At 42.9% G+C, this 17,127-nt stretch overlaps 1 protein-coding gene across 2 annotated transcripts in view; it reads right to left on the minus strand.

Annotated features, from left to right (window-relative positions):
* The window catches only part of DNAJC13 (DnaJ heat shock protein family (Hsp40) member C13), an 876,382-nt gene that overhangs the window by 537,243 nt on the left and 322,012 nt on the right, over nucleotides 1-17,127 (minus strand). For both annotated transcript variants that reach the window (XM_069211911.1, XM_069211910.1), the window contains exon 20: nucleotides 11,498-11,641. In XM_069211911.1, the coding sequence (XP_069068012.1) occupies nucleotides 11,498-11,641 (144 nt within the window). The remainder of the gene's footprint in view (nucleotides 1-11,497; nucleotides 11,642-17,127) is intronic.

A 17,127-nucleotide genomic window follows, 5' to 3' on the forward strand; every position in this document is an offset into this window, starting at 1 on the left:
TTTATTGTGCAATGTGCTATGACTTGTGAACTCCAGTGTATATTTTGTACTGCTACTTTTGTTCTCTTTTTTAATCAATGAACTTTACAATAAAAAAAAACACACAAATGGAGTCAGGGGAACAAATTAGTCAACCTTTAAGGTTCCATGTTTTTAAGACCCCTTCATCCCAAAAAACGACTTGAAAAAGAAAGGTTGGTCTGGGGAAGAGAGAAATGCCAACAAACCCACTAAAAAAACCTTGATGGTGTCCACTGCACATCCTCTGTAAACGAGAGACAGACTTACAATCAGGCATACAAGGGATCTACAATGTTCTCCACACCACGAGCCAAAACTGTGCCACATCCTAGAATACACAGATAATGTGGGGGAAACGTGGGCCAGTTCTTGGAGAATCTTCATCAAAACCCAAGGTATCAGGTGTATGGGCTGAAATACAAAGTGAAGTGGAGATGTATTGCAAACACTAACATCACCTTGTTGAAGACTTAGGAGTCTGATGTCAAGCCAAACAGATGTGCAACAAATTGCTAGTGTGTAGGGCTCATCACAAAAAGTAGGTCTTTCCAATGCGACCACAGGATATGAACATGAATGCATGCTTACTGCAAGCCGAGTGGAAAACCAGTCTCCTGCTTTCAAAGTCAGTAGGCCATGAGCTATGGTCAGCAGCTTGAACTTTTCCTTCCTGAGGAAAAAGTTCAGGATCCTGTGGTTTAGGACTGTATGGCGAATACAATACTTTTTGGGAACAAGGAAGTACTGCAATTAATATCCTTGTCCAATTTCCTGCTCTGGCACCAATTTCACTGCTCCCTTCAGAAGCAGTGCTGCCACCTGCTGCTGCAAGATAGAGAGGCGATTATCATAAATGGATGAAGACTGGGAAGGATGAAGAAGGGGCCTGTAGCAAGGGTAGAGAATCCCCCTTTTTACTATCTGGAGGACCCACTCGTCAGAAGCAATGGCCTTCCAGGCTCACACGAAGGACCACACCTGACCACCTACAGGCTCCTAGTGGCCTGGTAAGAGGAAACTAGAACTGCTTCCCCAGTGGTGCAAGGAAGAGGGCATTTGAAGAGGAGGAGATAACTGGATGTTGGGACTCTTGACCATTACCTTTACCCCGGTATTCTCTGACAAGGTGAATTTAAGACTGCTGCTTCTGTGACTGAGCGGACTGCCACTAACAAAAGATGAAGCTTCACAGAAAGTCCTAAAATGGGTGACTCTGCCCCTCTCAGGGTGCTGTAGGAACGGTAACCTAGCAGGATCCCTTCATGGCCTTTAACCTCTCTGATTATTTTGAAAAAATGGGGCAACCCAGTACCCTGGGACCTGGGTAAGTAAATAATGTAACAGAAACATGTTTTGGTCCCTCTCGGGGAAGGATATGAATTAACATCCATGACAGTGGTTGTACCATAGATAAAGAACTTTCTGTACTGATGAGGTTTGTGAGTAATATATCACATTTATTAGAAACTTAAATTCAACAATTTGAAGTAAAGTAATCGAGGTGCTCCTGTATAATGGCACGGAGTGAGTGAATTATGTGTTAGTATAAGTGTTGCAGTGCTACTTACATGAAAACTAAAACCAAACTGTGGTTAAAAGCATGAGGTCTCAAATAAGCACCTATAACCATAGGTACTGTGCGCTTGCTGAATTTTTCAAAAGCCATAGCAGTTTCCTTGTAATCCCTCTCCACCTCCAATAATCTTTGGGCTCTCTTCTCGATCGGAGCTCTTCCACGTAGCACACAGGCCCTGTTCCCGTAAAAACTGCAGTGGCACCAGCAGGGTTCAAGGTGGTTGAGGAGGCAACGTTACCCGCCTCAGTGGCGCAGATATCTGCAGCGGCGACACTGCAGACTTTTGGAGCGGTATGAAGAGAGGGGCCTGCCTAGCTCTTTCGTACCACACCAGAGTGTACATTAAGAGCATAAACATGGGTATGCCATATGGCACCACAGGGCCTGAAGGCATGCCAGAGAGGGCTGAAAATTCAGAACATGGCATTAAGAAAAGTCACAGGATCTGCCCCTGGATCCAGAAAGTCAGAATAAGGCAGCATAGGTCCTGGAAGCCATTTGACCACAGACTGCATAGGTGTTAAGTGATGAACACTATGGCAGTGCCAGTTAAGATGGCACAAAAGGTACTGATTCCTCTCCGAGCATAAAGCTTCTGTGGTAGTCGGAGGGCGTATGGGTGATCTACATCTAGGAGAAGCTCTGTGTTTCTTATGCTTCATCCATCTATTTAAGAAGTGTGGAGCTGGTAAGCTTGAGCTGCCTCTAGAGTGGCACCTGCCTCAATGTGCACGGACCACGACAAGCTGCACCTGCCTTTCTGCTATTGCCATGGAGTGCATACTGTACAAAAACACAAGGGAAACCCATGGATATATAGGGACTAGAGTACATAGTGTTTTAAAGGAACAGAGGTCCCTTGTTTTGCCAGAAGAAACAATTATGCCCAAACCCAATATACATGAGAACAATTCAAACTATATGTATTAAAAAAAAAAATTAAAAAAAATTGGCAGGTGAAAACAACAAACACAAAGGACACAAATTCATATAAACAAAAGAACTCAGGCAATAATGTGTGACGTAAATCAAGAAAATTTGCTAGCCAAAAATACGCTTTAAGCAGCTTTCCTGCCCTGATTTTTAATACTTTCTACATCTTAAAGGGTTGGTTCGCAAGAGTAGCCAAAGTTTTGAACATATAACCATAAAAGGATCATCATCAGTACATTACAAATGATGCATGAGAAGTTATAGTTAAAGGACGGAATGACTGAGAGAAAACGTAAAAAAAAAAAGGGGGGGGGGGGAGCAGGGGAGGTGGCGAGGGGTATGGGGGAATTTTCGCTAAGGGATATGTCAAGATTGGACCAGACCACCATACTTGGGGCATGCAAACAAGTGCAACCTATGCAGACCACTGGAAGAGTGATCAGAAGAAAATTAGTTACTTAACTGTAACTTTAGTTCTCCAGTATTGGAACGTTCATAGATTCACATGCTTGAATCAGAGTAGCGAGTAGTATCTATGCGCATTGAAACATTGTAGTCATGTATGCCACAGAAAACATGTTAATATACAGCAACATTTCAAATCAAATTCTGCCTGTTCCCCCATCTTCCCCTTCTTTTTTTAAATCATCATAAGCATTTGATCTGAATCCAAAAGTTTTAGTCATAAACAATGTGCATAGGATGAAAGAGGCGCTCACCTTCACTGGAAGAGGTTCCTGAGGACTGCTTGACCCACCGCTACCTCTCCTTGAGATAGTGCTTCCAAGCAGTAATGTCCTGTAAACGTATGGCAGCTTTTCTACGTCCCTGCTCTACAAATGTCTTGCAGCGGTACCCCAGCAAACAGCACTGCTGAGGAAGAAACTGTCCGCATAGTGTGTGCACGGACAGATGAATGCAGTGGCTTGCCCACTGCTTGATAGCAGAATTGAATAGCTGAGGAGATCCATCTAGCTATACTCTTTGGAGAGTGGTTGACCTCGCCTGGGTGCACTGTAAGCCACAAACAGCTGACTGGACCTGTGAAAAGATTTAGTCCTGTCCAAATAGAATTTAACACATCTTTTAATGTCTAAAGAGTGCAAAACTCTCTCCGCAGGAGTTGATGGATGTGGAAAAAAGGTTTTGAAAACTAAGGGCTCGTTCAGATGAAATCCGAAGGGACCTTTGGGATAAAATGCGGGTTAGTGCGTAAGAGTAGTCTGTCTTGTTTGATCTGTAAAAACAGCTCTTGTATGGAAAGAAGCTGTATCTAACTAACACGTCTGGCTGATGTGGGGGCCACCAGTAAGGCAACTTTCCAGGAGAGGAATTTCAGAGAAACTCGATGAATCGGCTCAAACGGGTGCTTCATTAGTTGCGCTAGAACGATAGTCAGATTCCACGAAGGAGGTCTGAATGGAGGAAAAACTCTGAAAAGTCCTTTCAGAAACCATTTCATTAATCTAGAGGAATACAACGAAGGTGAAGAGTCTGAACGCCTGTATGTTGCTATCGCTGCCAGGTGCATCTTTATAGAGGAATGCGCAAGACCTGATTGTGCTAAATGTAGGAAATAAGGCAATATTTGCTCCGGTGATGAGGAAGGCGGATCAATTTGCTGTTGGTGACACCACAAACAAAACTTTTCCACTTACAAGAGTAAGCCTTATTGATGCTAGCTGCCCTAGCCTTGGACAGAATGTCTCTGCACTCCTGGGAAATATTTAAATGTGCAAATTCCCTGTGCTCAGAAGCCATGCTGATAATCGCATCAACTGAGGATCCGGATGCAATATCTGCCCTTTGTTCATTGTCATTAAGTGCAGAGATGGTTGCAGCTCTGCAAACCAATGTTGGCGAGGCCAGTACGGAGCTGTTAATATTAGAGTGCACGGTTCTCTCTTCATCTTTGTCAGGACTCATGGGATCAATGGTATTGGAGGAAAGGCATAAGCAAAGATTTCTGACCAAGCTATGGAAAACGCATTCCCCCATGATCCCTTTTGGTGATGCCAGCTTGCGAAGTACTGGCATTTGGCGTTCAACTTGCTGGCGAATAGGTTGATTCTGGGCGGTCCCTACTGGGAAAAGATGTGGTCTACTGTGGACTGGTCCAGTTCCCATTTGTGACAGCTCGATTTTTGCCTGCTGAGCGAGTCCGCTAACTTGTTCTCAATCTCTGGAAGGTGCATCGCTGTGAGCCTGATGCCTTGCTGCGAGGCCCAGTTCCATATTATTTTAAGCTTCCCTGGAGAGGGTAAGAGATCTTGTGCCTCCCTGTTTGTTGAGATAATGTATCGTAGTGGTGTTGTCTGTCCTTATTACCACCTCTGATCTAGCAATCTTTGGAAAAAAAAGCCTATAAAGCCAGATAAACTGCTTTGAGCTCCAGCAGACTGATGTGCATTGCCCTCAACTCTAGTGGCCACTTGCCACTTACTCGAAGGTCTTGTAAAACGGCCTCCCAACCTTCCAGAGAGGCATATGTGGTGATAGTCCACGGTGCTGGATGATGGAGAAACGAAAGGCCGACCGGCAGATGATGCTTCTGAGACCACCATACCAGAGCTTCGACTATTGCTGGGGTTACTCTTATCCGATCTTCGAAGTTTCCCAAAAGCTGGAGCCATTGTAGATTGAGCGGCTCTTGCAGGGGCCGCATCTTGAGCCTGCAGAGCAGAACTAGAGGTATGCATGATGACATCATGCCTAATAAAGATTTGAAAAGGCGAACTGAAATGCAGTTTCTTCTCTGTATCGACTTTGCTAGAGTTAATATCTTTTGTTGTCTCTCCACAGTGGGACATGCCATAGTGGATTGAGTGACCAGTTTTGCTCCTAAAAAGGTGATTTCGCGTGATGGTAGGGGTTTGGACTTCTCCCTGTTGAGGGTCAGGCCTAAGCTGTTGAGTAAGAAAACACTTTCTTGTTGACCAGCGCGCTCCTGCGTAGGTGTTTGCCTTTATCAGCCAATCGTCTAGATTTGAGAATATCGGATGCTTTCCCCTCCTGAGGAAGGCTGCAATTGGCGCTAGGCACTTGGTAAATATCTTGGGAGCTGACTTTAGGCCAAAAGGACACAAAATTGAAAATGGCTTCTAGCTACCATAAATCTCAGTTACTGTCTGTGGGTTGGGTGAATGGGGATGTGGAAATATGCATCCTTTAGGTCTAGTGTAGACATAAAATCTCCATGGTTCAGTCGCAGAAGGACATCCTGTAGGCTTATCATGCGGAAGGACTGTTTTTTCAAGTAGGCGTTTAATTCTCTGAGGTCGAGGATCGGCCTCCAGTCCTTCGACTTTTTGCGAATGAGAAAGAACCTGGAATAAAAACCCCTTCCTTGCACTTTCTCTACTGCTCCTCTGAGGAGCATCTTGTTGATCTCCCTCTTGAGCTGTTCTAGATACTTTGATGGAGTTCTGCGAGGAGGATTGGGAGGAAACATTTGGACAAACTCCAAAGTGTGGCCCTGTTTCACTAATTGTAGGACCCACTTGTCTAATGTGATGACTTGCCATTGTTTGGCAAACAGAGATATCTTTCCCCCTAAAACCAGAGGAGAAGGGTCAGATGCAGCTGGAGTCTTGGGTGTATCAGGCTCTGCGAGCGAGTCCTTAGCAGGGCGAGTTGAGCGTCCCCTAGAGGCAGATCTGCTGTAAGCCGGTAGTGGCGGTTGCCTTTGTAGGTAGAATTGACGGAACTGCTGAGAGGAGGAAGGATACATTGAGTATCTGTATTGCTGGTAGCCTCCCCTATATGAAGGCATTCTACGTCCTCTCGTGGCTCGAAAGGAAGGTTTCCGATACGGGAGAGTTCCCAACGATTTCGCTGTATCAGTGTCAGATTTAAGAGATTGCAGAGCCTCATCAATATGTTTTCCAAACAACACTTGGCCATCGAAAGAAAGGTCTAAAACTTTATTCTGTAGTTCAGGTCGGAAGGACATAGCTCTTAGCCAGCCTTGCCTCCGAAGGACAGCCGCACCTGCAAGCTGACGAAACGCAGACGTGGCTAGATCCATAAAACAGTCTATCAGTTCCGCTGACGTACGCTCTCCCTCATGTAACGTCTTCTTAGCCTCTGATTTAACATCCTCCGGCAACTGGTCAATATGCGGGGTGATGTCTGCCTATAGTTGGCTGTCATATCTGGCTAACACTACCAGGGAGTTAGCCTCTCTTATAACGAGGCTAGCCATTGACGAGAACCTCTTTCCAATATTGTCCAACCGTCTACCCTCTTTGTCCGGAGGTGCGGAAATTGGAGCAGAGGGATTTTTCGGACCTTCTCTGTGCCGCCTGAGCAACCACTGAGTCTGGATGAGGGTGACCAGTTAGACATGCTGGGGCATCCTCCAGTGCTTTGTATTTTTTGTCTAGCCGGGGAATCACCGCCGTGACCGTAGCAGGGTTGTGCAGAACTTTCAACTCCTCTTCCCATAAGAAGTTGACTAATGGTATAGAGCACACAGATTTCTGGAACGGCTCATTAAAATCATATAAGAAGCAATCTGTGTGCTTGGACGGCACTGGCAGAGCAAACCGTTTAGCCACTCTCTCCAGGAGATTATGGAACCCCAATGTCATCTGGAGGGGAATCCACCTTCGGCTGAGAAGGAGGCGCAGGAATAACATTTGTACCAGTCCGACTGAGTGTCAAGGAGCTCCCCTTCTTCTTGATCACCTTCCGAAGCATCAGTGTCCTGCGGTATGATCATATCCCGCGTGGCCACATTCTCTAGTGGCAAAGAGGTTGGTCTCTGAGCTGGAGTGGTAACCCCTGAAACGGGCGATGGAGGAGGTTGCTGTCCTTGAGGAGGAAAACGCTTACTGTAGTCAGCCAGCATTGCTCTGAGATCAGAAAACAAAGAGCTTGGTATGTATGCCTCCTCCTGATATGGTTGATTCCCTCCATAGTACTGCGGGTCATAGGTCTCGCCATACTCATCATCGTCCTCTTGATATTTGACGTTTAATTGTGAGGGGCTATGTGCTGTTCCAAATGGACCCTCGTCGTCTGACTCTCCATCCCCCTCCAGCAGGTGTACTGGCATGAGAGGGGTTACCGTACTAGGTGAGGTATGACTTGGGGTAAGTTTTTCCTGGTTTTTGTGCTGTTTTTCCCTCGTCGACATTGTCGTCGACGGCGCAGATATAGCCTTCATCGACGGTAGAGTCGTTGACGACGAACGCATAGAGGTCTTAATCGTCAACAGCCTTACTGAAGAGTCTACCATCGACAAGGCCTTCGACGATGGCAATGCGGACACCATTGTCACTGCCGTCGACGATGATGCGGTGTAGATCCTCGTCGACGATGATGCGGTGTAGATCCTCGTCGACGATGACGTAGTTGACGCTGTTCTCGGTGGGACACTCGTTGTCGATGATGTTGTAGTCAAAACTGCCGTCGACGCTGAAACAATGGAAGTCGTCGATGGTGAAAAAGCACTCACCGACGCCCTCGTCGGTACAGTCGTTGCCCCAGTAGCAGATGAGGGCCTTCTGAAAAGCACAGATGGCGGTACAGAAGATGACTTTTTGTGCCTCTCAGAGCTGCTGGCATGACCTCTCTCCCCTTTCCTGAAGGATCTATGAGGAGAAGTAGAGGGGCTGCGGCCCTTGTAAGACCATGAGGCGGTCTTTTCTTGATTGCTCCAAAGGAGATCTTGTATCTGATCTAGCCCTTTTTGATAACTTTTTGGACAATGTTGAGTCATCACTATCTGAATCCGAGACTGGATTATCTCTAGACTTAAGTTTATGCAGCCACATCAACAATCTGCCTTCTCTATCCTTTAGAGTTTTAGAAGAAAAGGTATAACAAACCTTACAGTCTTTGGCTGAGTGGTCTGGATAGAGGCAGTATATGCAATCCTGATGAGGGTCTTCAGAGTGCAGTCTCTTTTTACCACAGGTCTTGCAGGCTCTGGATAAACCCTTCTTCTACTTGTCAGACATGCTGAGTCCTTACCCACAATCAGTCAAAACAAGTTTTAGCAGAGAAAAAACAGTGCAAAGCTAATCCAAAAGAGAAAGAGCAGAGCTCTGAGGAGACTCCGTAGCACGAAATGCGGTAGAAAATCTGAGGTACTGGAGCTTCTCTCAGGAGGGTTCTAGAGGGTGATGTTGTCTTATTGGTGGATGCTCAAGTTTGGTCCTTTTTCTTAAAATTACTCTGATAGACTGTTCAATTAAGAGGCCTAGTGCCCTTAGATTATATCTATTTCAACACTACTTAGTTAAATATACCGGGGGGGGGCTCCCATCTCAACAACAGGGAATAATTCAAGCATGTGAATCTATGAAAGTTCCAATACTGGAGTAACAATAAAGATGACACTGCCACAAGCCAATTACCTAAAATATATGAACCGCTATGGCAGAACGTGAATGGATGCAATTAATTGGTTCCAGAGCAAAAACAATCAAGCAGGTGGGAGGAGGTGAAGGAAACACCTCCTTATCATAAAATAATCTGAAAAGAGGAAGGCAGGCTCAGTGCCTGAATAATGTTCCAGGGTCTGTAAACCAATTAAAAAAAAGACATACTAGAGGAAAATCAAAGTGAATTGGTCCTAAATTAGAAAGGGGTGGGGGCATACCATGCATCAAGAACACAGACTTTGTTCCCTGGGATTATATCGTGGGCCGATGGGTCTTGAAGCGCTGTACAATTAACAGCATCATATCTGCCGCTGAATACATGAAATTTTACCCCTGTACATCTTTTTTAATGTGGTCATGGTGCTCACAATCTACTTGCCTCAGGCATTTGAGGAAACGCAATTTGCAGATTTTTGGAAATAAAATAATGAAAAAGTAATCTATGATGGCCTCTAAAAAACAGAACTGTAAATGAGAACAGCTTTGTTTCTCCATTTGTAATTTTAAAATATTTTTTCTTGAAGTTTGTGGTTTTGTTTTCTGAAGAAGCAGCAAGATGCAGCAAAACACACCATGGCTTAAATCTGTGAATATGCTTCTGTACTGCTAAACAACATGGACTGCAAACTGCCTCCAATAATATATAAAGTTACACAAGAAGAAATATTTATACAACACTGTGGAAAAATGGACTATGAAGCTAAGGGCCAGTAAGGTTCTGAATGTGTTCTGGAATGGAAACATTTTTTATGATAGGTTTTTAACTTTGTGCACATGACCTGGAGAAGTTAAAGATAAGTTTAAACATGAATATAGCCATCCTAAGATTATTTGATAAAATATGCTTGGAATGAAAGAAAACATTACTTGATGAGGGGTTTGAGCACTGCATAAGGTTGACTATCCCAGTGTAACCAGCTAATCATCATAAGTGCTTAGTTGTTAACTCTGACTTTGCATCTGGGTACTATTTTGAAATGCTACTTGATGGACCATTTCTCACGCCTGGGTGCTTTAAGAGGTTTCTAGCATATTAATTTGTGAATCTCCACCTGCCTGTGTATTCTTAGAACATACTTGCTGGTCTGTACCTTGATGACTTAGCTGAGTGGCCACCATTCTTTTAGTAAACAGAATTTATGCTGAATAGCAAAACTATTTTTTTTTTTTAAAAAGAGGAGAGTGGTTTGTTTTCTCATTAAACTTGCCATGTGCTGTGTGTTTCTTAAAGTTTTTTAACATATCATTCACCTGCGGGAGAAAAAGATGTTCTTCATTAAATGAAATCCTTAAAAACTGTTAGTGTACTAAAAGGTAGAAAAACAGATTCGTAGTCATGCTTCCTGAGTAAGAGCAAATGCTGCTGATATGTTTACAGGATGTATCTGCACCTCACCAAGGAACATATGTCCAGCTTGGACTTAACTTTGTAGTCTTATGATGGAGTTCTGGGATGTTCTGTGCTACTTCCACTATGTAATTCCATTTTAGACAATCATTCCAGCAATGCAGGTCAGGATAGCTATCTCATACTGCATCTGCTCTTTAATCACAGTCTATGTGCATTTGTTCTTTGCCTAAAAACTGTCCTCCACAAAGCCTTGCATGCTTCATGCACCATTAGTAATGGCCTCTAATGTAAATAGGGTCTTGGAGCACAGCCATATATTTTCTTTCCACTCTAGGGGGTGAAGAATGTGGATTTAAATAGGTCCTTGACATTCTCATCAGTGGAACTGAGAACCATTTGATTCAGCTCTTAGTCCTCTACTTGCATTGTGACCCCATGCTGAAAGGCTGCACTGTGAATGGCAACACAGTAGTCAGAAGTTTCATCACAAGGGAACTCTTAGTGGGTTACAGTACTAAAGCAATATCATCTAAATCAAGTATATAGCAATTTCTAGCACCACCTTGGCGGTCCCATTGAAGAGGGTCCTCATTCATTTGCAGTTTCAGAATAAATTCTGTATCTTGTGCATGGAATGGTAGCTGTGTCAGGGTGGAAAGTGTGGTGTAACTTTCAGAATGAAAAAAGTACATATTTCCTCAGAAAAAGCCTCCTCAAATGTGAGTTTCCTCTTTGCGTAGAGGAACTCCAGTTAAAACGTGCCATGGAAAAGACTAGTTGACACGAGACCTATTATGGGATCATTATGTATTCAATGTTGTTTAACGTCAACCCTTGCGCTGCCCTCTCCCTAATAAACTGGAATTCAAGTCTTTTGGAGTTCGTCAGAGCATCAATTTTTCCATTTTCAATTTTCTTTACTCTCTCACGTTTTAATGTCATGGTACAACATATTTAGCAGGCCGAAAGGATGAATACAATGGGATGGGAAATCATTCTAATGATAAATGTACACAGTGTCTTTGACCTTAGAAACTCCAAATGTAAAGTACAAACCATTCATACTGCTTTACCTATGAGGAGGTGGATGTAATGATCTGCAACTAACATTAACAGTGTTAGGTACATTAACAGTGACCTCATTATTTTGTATTTATTCATAGACGTATTAGTGAAATGCGCATTTGTGCCAACAGCAGATTATCCCAGGGCCTGATGTCTTACCTCCTTTTGAGCAATTCCCATTCGGTCTCTCCAGTGCAATAGCACAATGTCAACTTTGTCTTTGGCAAACTTCTCCACCTCTTTAGCAGCTTTGCCCGCCAATCTTTGCCACTCGGGGACTTTATTAAACTTGCCAAACTGATCCTGTGAAATAACAGAATTTATCAATCCATGACCTGTCCGGAGGCAGGATTTGCAAAACGCACTTGAACGGCCTGCTCTGACCCTGACAAATATAACTGCACACTGCTGTTCTAAAAATACCAAACCATGAATAATGGTGAAAAATGAGCAGTAAGCTTGTCTTTTTGGGATTATATTTTTTTCTCAATTTCTTACCGTCCATTTGTTGGATGCAAGCAGTCTCTGCAGAAGTGCCGTTTTGCTATCTCTAACACGACTGTCGTTACAGTGATATGACTTGATGCCTTAGGGGCAATCCAAACACCCTTTGATGGGTCACCTCAGGATGCAATGATCTAAATGGACAGGATCACCTCATAATTTATTTAAAAACAAAACACTCTATTCAGCCCAAAAGGCTCAGTTAAATTTACTGATACAGGGGTGTGTTAAACCAATTAGCAGAGGCCTCCAGGTTGACTTCATTTACTTGTTGCATGTTCCTCGGACAGTGCATGTCCAGAAAAGAATATCCAGTACACTTTCCATGTAAATAATGTTTACTGTAACATGGCAGCATCAGTGGGTGACAATAATGCATTGCGTGACATCAGCTGATGGAAATTCTAGAGCCTGGAAGATGTATGTTGATAGAACAACTGGTGTATTGTTGGTGCAGAGGTTTGGGACACTGAACTATTATAAAATGGCAGAAAAGATCGGACTGAAAATGACAAGAAGTGAGTGAATGTTGTTATTTTAAAAAAGGTTTACTTTTAAAAATACATATGAGTCCCTCCCTTTCCCCCTCATAAATGTAGGAATTATTGTAATACAAACCATTATCAAGTTCGATTTCAGAAATCATCATGCATCAGAAACGGTGATGACTGCTTGAAAAGGTACAGTCAGAGCCAGGGACCAGTACAGCTTCAGCCATAGTGAATAATATGTTATCACAATTTTGCTTCATGGGAAAAATATTCAATCTACATAGATGGTTTGAATATTGAAAACGCAGTCAAAAAAACATTCTTGGTTTGTGATGGTCCACCTTAATGCTGTGGCCTTCTTTGGTAATTTTTTTTAATGAATTCAAAGACAAAGATGAGGGCAGCAGAGCAGATGAAAAATGAGAATAAATATATGTCAAAAGGCCAAACGATATTAGTTTAGTGTTTATTCTGGATCTGTAACATTTTCTGGCCTGTTCGTATCCCAATATACCAATATCTGTCACTCTGAAGGGGGTCCAAGAGAGAAAATTAAGCAATTCTGAATATCTCCAAAGTAGATTATGGAAAAAAATTATTAGCTACTGTTAAGATTTGAAACCTTTAAAGAGGTGCTAATCACTCACGAAGCTGAAAAGGATAATAATGGAAAAGTTTAATGGAAGTCACATTGGAAAGTTCAGACTCAATAATGTAGGAGTGATGGTTGGGAAGGAGTTGGTCATATTAACTCTGCTGGGTTAATATTAATTTTAAATAACTTAAGCACTCAATGTGAAATGTGGACATGCTTCAAGGTGCAAAACAAAAAAGAAAGAAAAGGGTTCTGCACACAATATGGAGGTGAACATACAGAATGAGCTACAATGAACCTTCCACAAAGGATACTAACACAAACCTGAAGACAATAAATAACTATTTGTCAAGAACTGGCATCCCCTGGCTGGAGAACTCACAACTGCAAATTGCATCTCTGCACTCTTGTGAAGAATTTACACTTTTATAATTAAATCTTAAGTTCGGATTTGAAGAACTCACACTGCTAACTGTAAATTGCAGTGCCGACCTGAAGGACTCAAACTTTCAAGCAACCTTTGGTGTAGAGCTCTTGATAACTAACCATTCCTTTTGGATACTAGCAACAACTTTACAGTCACAGAAATTGTTGGTCTCTGAAAGCAGTTAATTGTGATATATTTTGCAACTGAATTTCTGTGTCCACTGAAAGGGCTGGTGTTGACATCCGCTGCATCACAAGGGTAGCCAATACTGACAACATACCCTCCAAGTTTTGCAAAAAAGGGTAAAACTTCATATGGCTTTCTTGTACTGACAGCCTAGCTGCTCTCAAACAGGAGTTGTAAAGATGCACCTAAGAAAAACACTTATTGATATCGAAAGATGGAAACTGGAGCAAGGAGATAAAGCAGACTGGGCAGATGAATTATTTAAGAGGCCCCAACCAGCTCAAAAGCACTAATTTAACTCAAGAAGTCCTGTAGTACCCTTTGAAAGAGGAAGTGAGCAACATCAGAGGAGACCTAAAGGAGTATTTAAGGTAACTGCAGAGTGATGTGACTGCATTAGGTACAAGGATTATTGATCTACACCAGAAGATGGAAGACGATGCTTTCACAAAGGTGCATTTATACAATGGAAAAAGAAAAAATGACTGATTTGGTAGGGAAAATTAACTAAATCACCTGTGATGGATAGCAGTTAGCCCCCTCTACAATGACTTAGCAGCGAACACTTTGGAAAGGCATAAAGAAAATTGAAGGTCAAAAACTTTCTCTGTGTCCAGAACACGTTACATCAATAAGGACACCCAATCCTGCCTATTTTCACATAGGACTCACAAAAACATTAAAAAATGTTTGAGAAACAAATCTCTATACTAGGCATTAGTTTTGATCAACTCCAAATTAAAGACCTGAGCCTCAATACCACAAGGTCCAATACCAGATGACAATGGACAATCATATGGAAGAATAATAAAGGAAAGTCTCTGTCCCTGCATGACAAAGAAAACGAGAAGCACAATGAGCTTCAATTATTGAAGTTACAAGGCAACAGGTCGAACAGAAGTTAACATCGCCCTTAAGGGCATAATCTAAGTCTGTCCGGTTTAAAATACTATTTTGAAGTACTTAAGTTGCACAGCCTGGGATGAGAAGTGGGGTCTCTGCAGTAGGTGGATGTGGAGGTTTTGATCACTGTTGTAAGGTGGCCGTGAAAGATTACCAGCATCATGTGGATGCATATAAGGAAGGACTGTATAACTGTTATTACTGCTGTCGGGGAATTCTGAGGGGAGACCTGAATGGACCCACTTACTCTAACCAGAGAGCTCATGCTACTCTTTCTGTTCAGTTTGGCATATTTGCAACCCACAGGATTAACATTGCCAAGAGTTGACAAAATACCTATAATCTCCCCAAAGGGGCATCCGATGGAGACATGAGGGATCATGGTCTATAATCAAGCTAGACAATGTTCAGGTTTAAGGCTAGCAATTAGAGGCACAGAGGATGCCCAGTGCAATGCAAAAAAAGGCTGTGGTAGTAGTACCAGCTTGCATTGTTGAGAGATGTTTAGATGCTAAAATTGGTTAGTCTGAATGTTAAGTGACCGAATGCACTGCGTAATGTTTGGTGAATATTAGCCTAGTAAGGGAGAGAAAGGGGGACATATGCCTATTCATAGAAACACACATTCTAAAAAAAAGACTAGCACAAAACGAACTCCAAATGCAACCCGATCCAGTTCTTCACTTCCCTTAACATGACATTGGCCTAGTAGTGATCTAACAGAAAAAGCAGCTATAAAGGCAGCATATAGCAAGATATATCAGATGCAGGAATGTAGTGCAGATAGGCCCAACACATGTACTAAAAAGTCTTCTTATATGTCTCTAATACGAAATAAGTAGCATTTCTTAAGCCAGTCTTAGAGTATGCAGAGAGATGGTTACTGATTTGGGAGGATTTTAATCTGGTGATGAATGGAGTGAAATATATTTCCCAGAACAGGTTTAATGATGGTGAAGTGACCTCATTGACTACTTCTTCAGCACCCAAGATGTATGCTTGCCTTGTTTTTTGAATGGCAATGGTCTTACAAAAGAGGTAGTTGAAACAGTAGTGGAACACAATGCACTGTTTGACCATATTCTGATTACATTAAATTCATGTAACATAACCCGAAACAACTTGGGGCCTCGATGATACCCTACTGCATGACTCCAGAGAGAAGAAATTAAATTGGGGATCACTAACCTTATGGCTTAAAATGACAGATCCAGTATGTCACCAGTTGTTTTATGGGACGCTCTTAATGCGGTCCTGCAGCACAACATAAAATAGCTACAAGGGAGGCAAAGAAAAAAAACCTGGAGTCTCAACTCTCGAACTTTAGCGAGGGAACACAAACAAAAGCCATGAAATTAAACTTGGAGTGCATTTTGGCAGTCGGAGCCTAAGGGTAGGCCCTAGTAAAGGAGAAAGTGGAATACCCACTGCTGCGTACTAAACAAACAAGTTACTTACCTTCGGTAAAGCATATCTGGTAGAGACTATCTAGCCACAGATTCCTTATCTTAGCTTGATCCCCAGGCTTCAAACTAGATTGTGAAAGTTTTCCAGTAGTACCACTACAGAGCAGTAGGTGATGATGTTCAGCACCGTAGCAGCAGCCGCACCGGATGTGATGTGTCCAGGGGCTATATAGGTGCCACCCCAGCGTGCTGACATCAGTTACTTTTTGTGACCTTCCCACGCCAGAACCATGGAGCAACAAAGATTGCTGATGTATCCGTGTACAGACACTAAGGACCTCACAAGGGTTACGCTATAAGGAGAAATTTGTTCGCAGAGCGGGTAAGAAGGGTGGGTTGGTAAGGAATCTGCAGCTAGATAGAGTCTCTACCTGACAATGTGTTATTGAAGGTAAGTGACTTGTTCATCTGAGCAACTTCTAGCCACAGATTCCTTACCCAAGCAATACCTCCTCGGAAGAGGATCTGCAAACAAATTTAGACCAGGAAGTCCTGAAGGATAGAACAAGCAACCTGCCCATCACAATGGACCCGACTGTCCTGGCAGTAGTGTTTGGTGAATGTGTGTAGACATGTTCACGTTGCTGCCTGACAAGTTCAGGAGAGGGACTCCACAAGCTAACGTAGTGGTAGCAGCCTTTGCTATGGTGGAATGTGCTTGCCAGCCCAAAGGAGGTTGATTCTTAGCCAATGCGAAGCAGTTCAAATGCGGAGCACTATCCATCTTGAGATGGCCTTTTTTTTTTTTTTTTTTTTACACAGCTTTTCCTTTCTTTGCTGCGATGTACCCAATGAAAAGTTGATCGCCACCTGGAACTATGGTACAATCAATGTACAAAAACAAGGCTGTTTTTTGGGTCCAGTTAGTGGAGCCCCGTCTCTTCTTTGGAAGGATGAGGCAGGGCAAAGAAGGCAGGCAAGGTGATATGTTGGCCCACATGAATAGGTGTCACAACTTTCAGAATAAAGGAGGCATGGGTTCTCAGTACCAGTTTGTCTGGGTAGAATGTCGTGTAGGTAGGGTGCACTGATCCTCCTTGCACAATATTATGGCCAAGATAAAAGCAGTCTTGAGTAAAATGAGGGGATAGTTGTGTAAAATAGCCCACACATTAGAAATGTCAAGACCAGATCGAGGTCCCACTGGGGCATAATGAATGTTGTTTGAGGGAGCAGGTGTTGGAATCCCTTTAGAAACTGAGTCACAAGGTATGAAT

This window comes from Pleurodeles waltl, chromosome 10 (assembly GCF_031143425.1).
Source record: "Pleurodeles waltl isolate 20211129_DDA chromosome 10, aPleWal1.hap1.20221129, whole genome shotgun sequence".
Lineage (NCBI taxonomy): Eukaryota > Metazoa > Chordata > Amphibia > Caudata > Salamandridae > Pleurodeles > Pleurodeles waltl.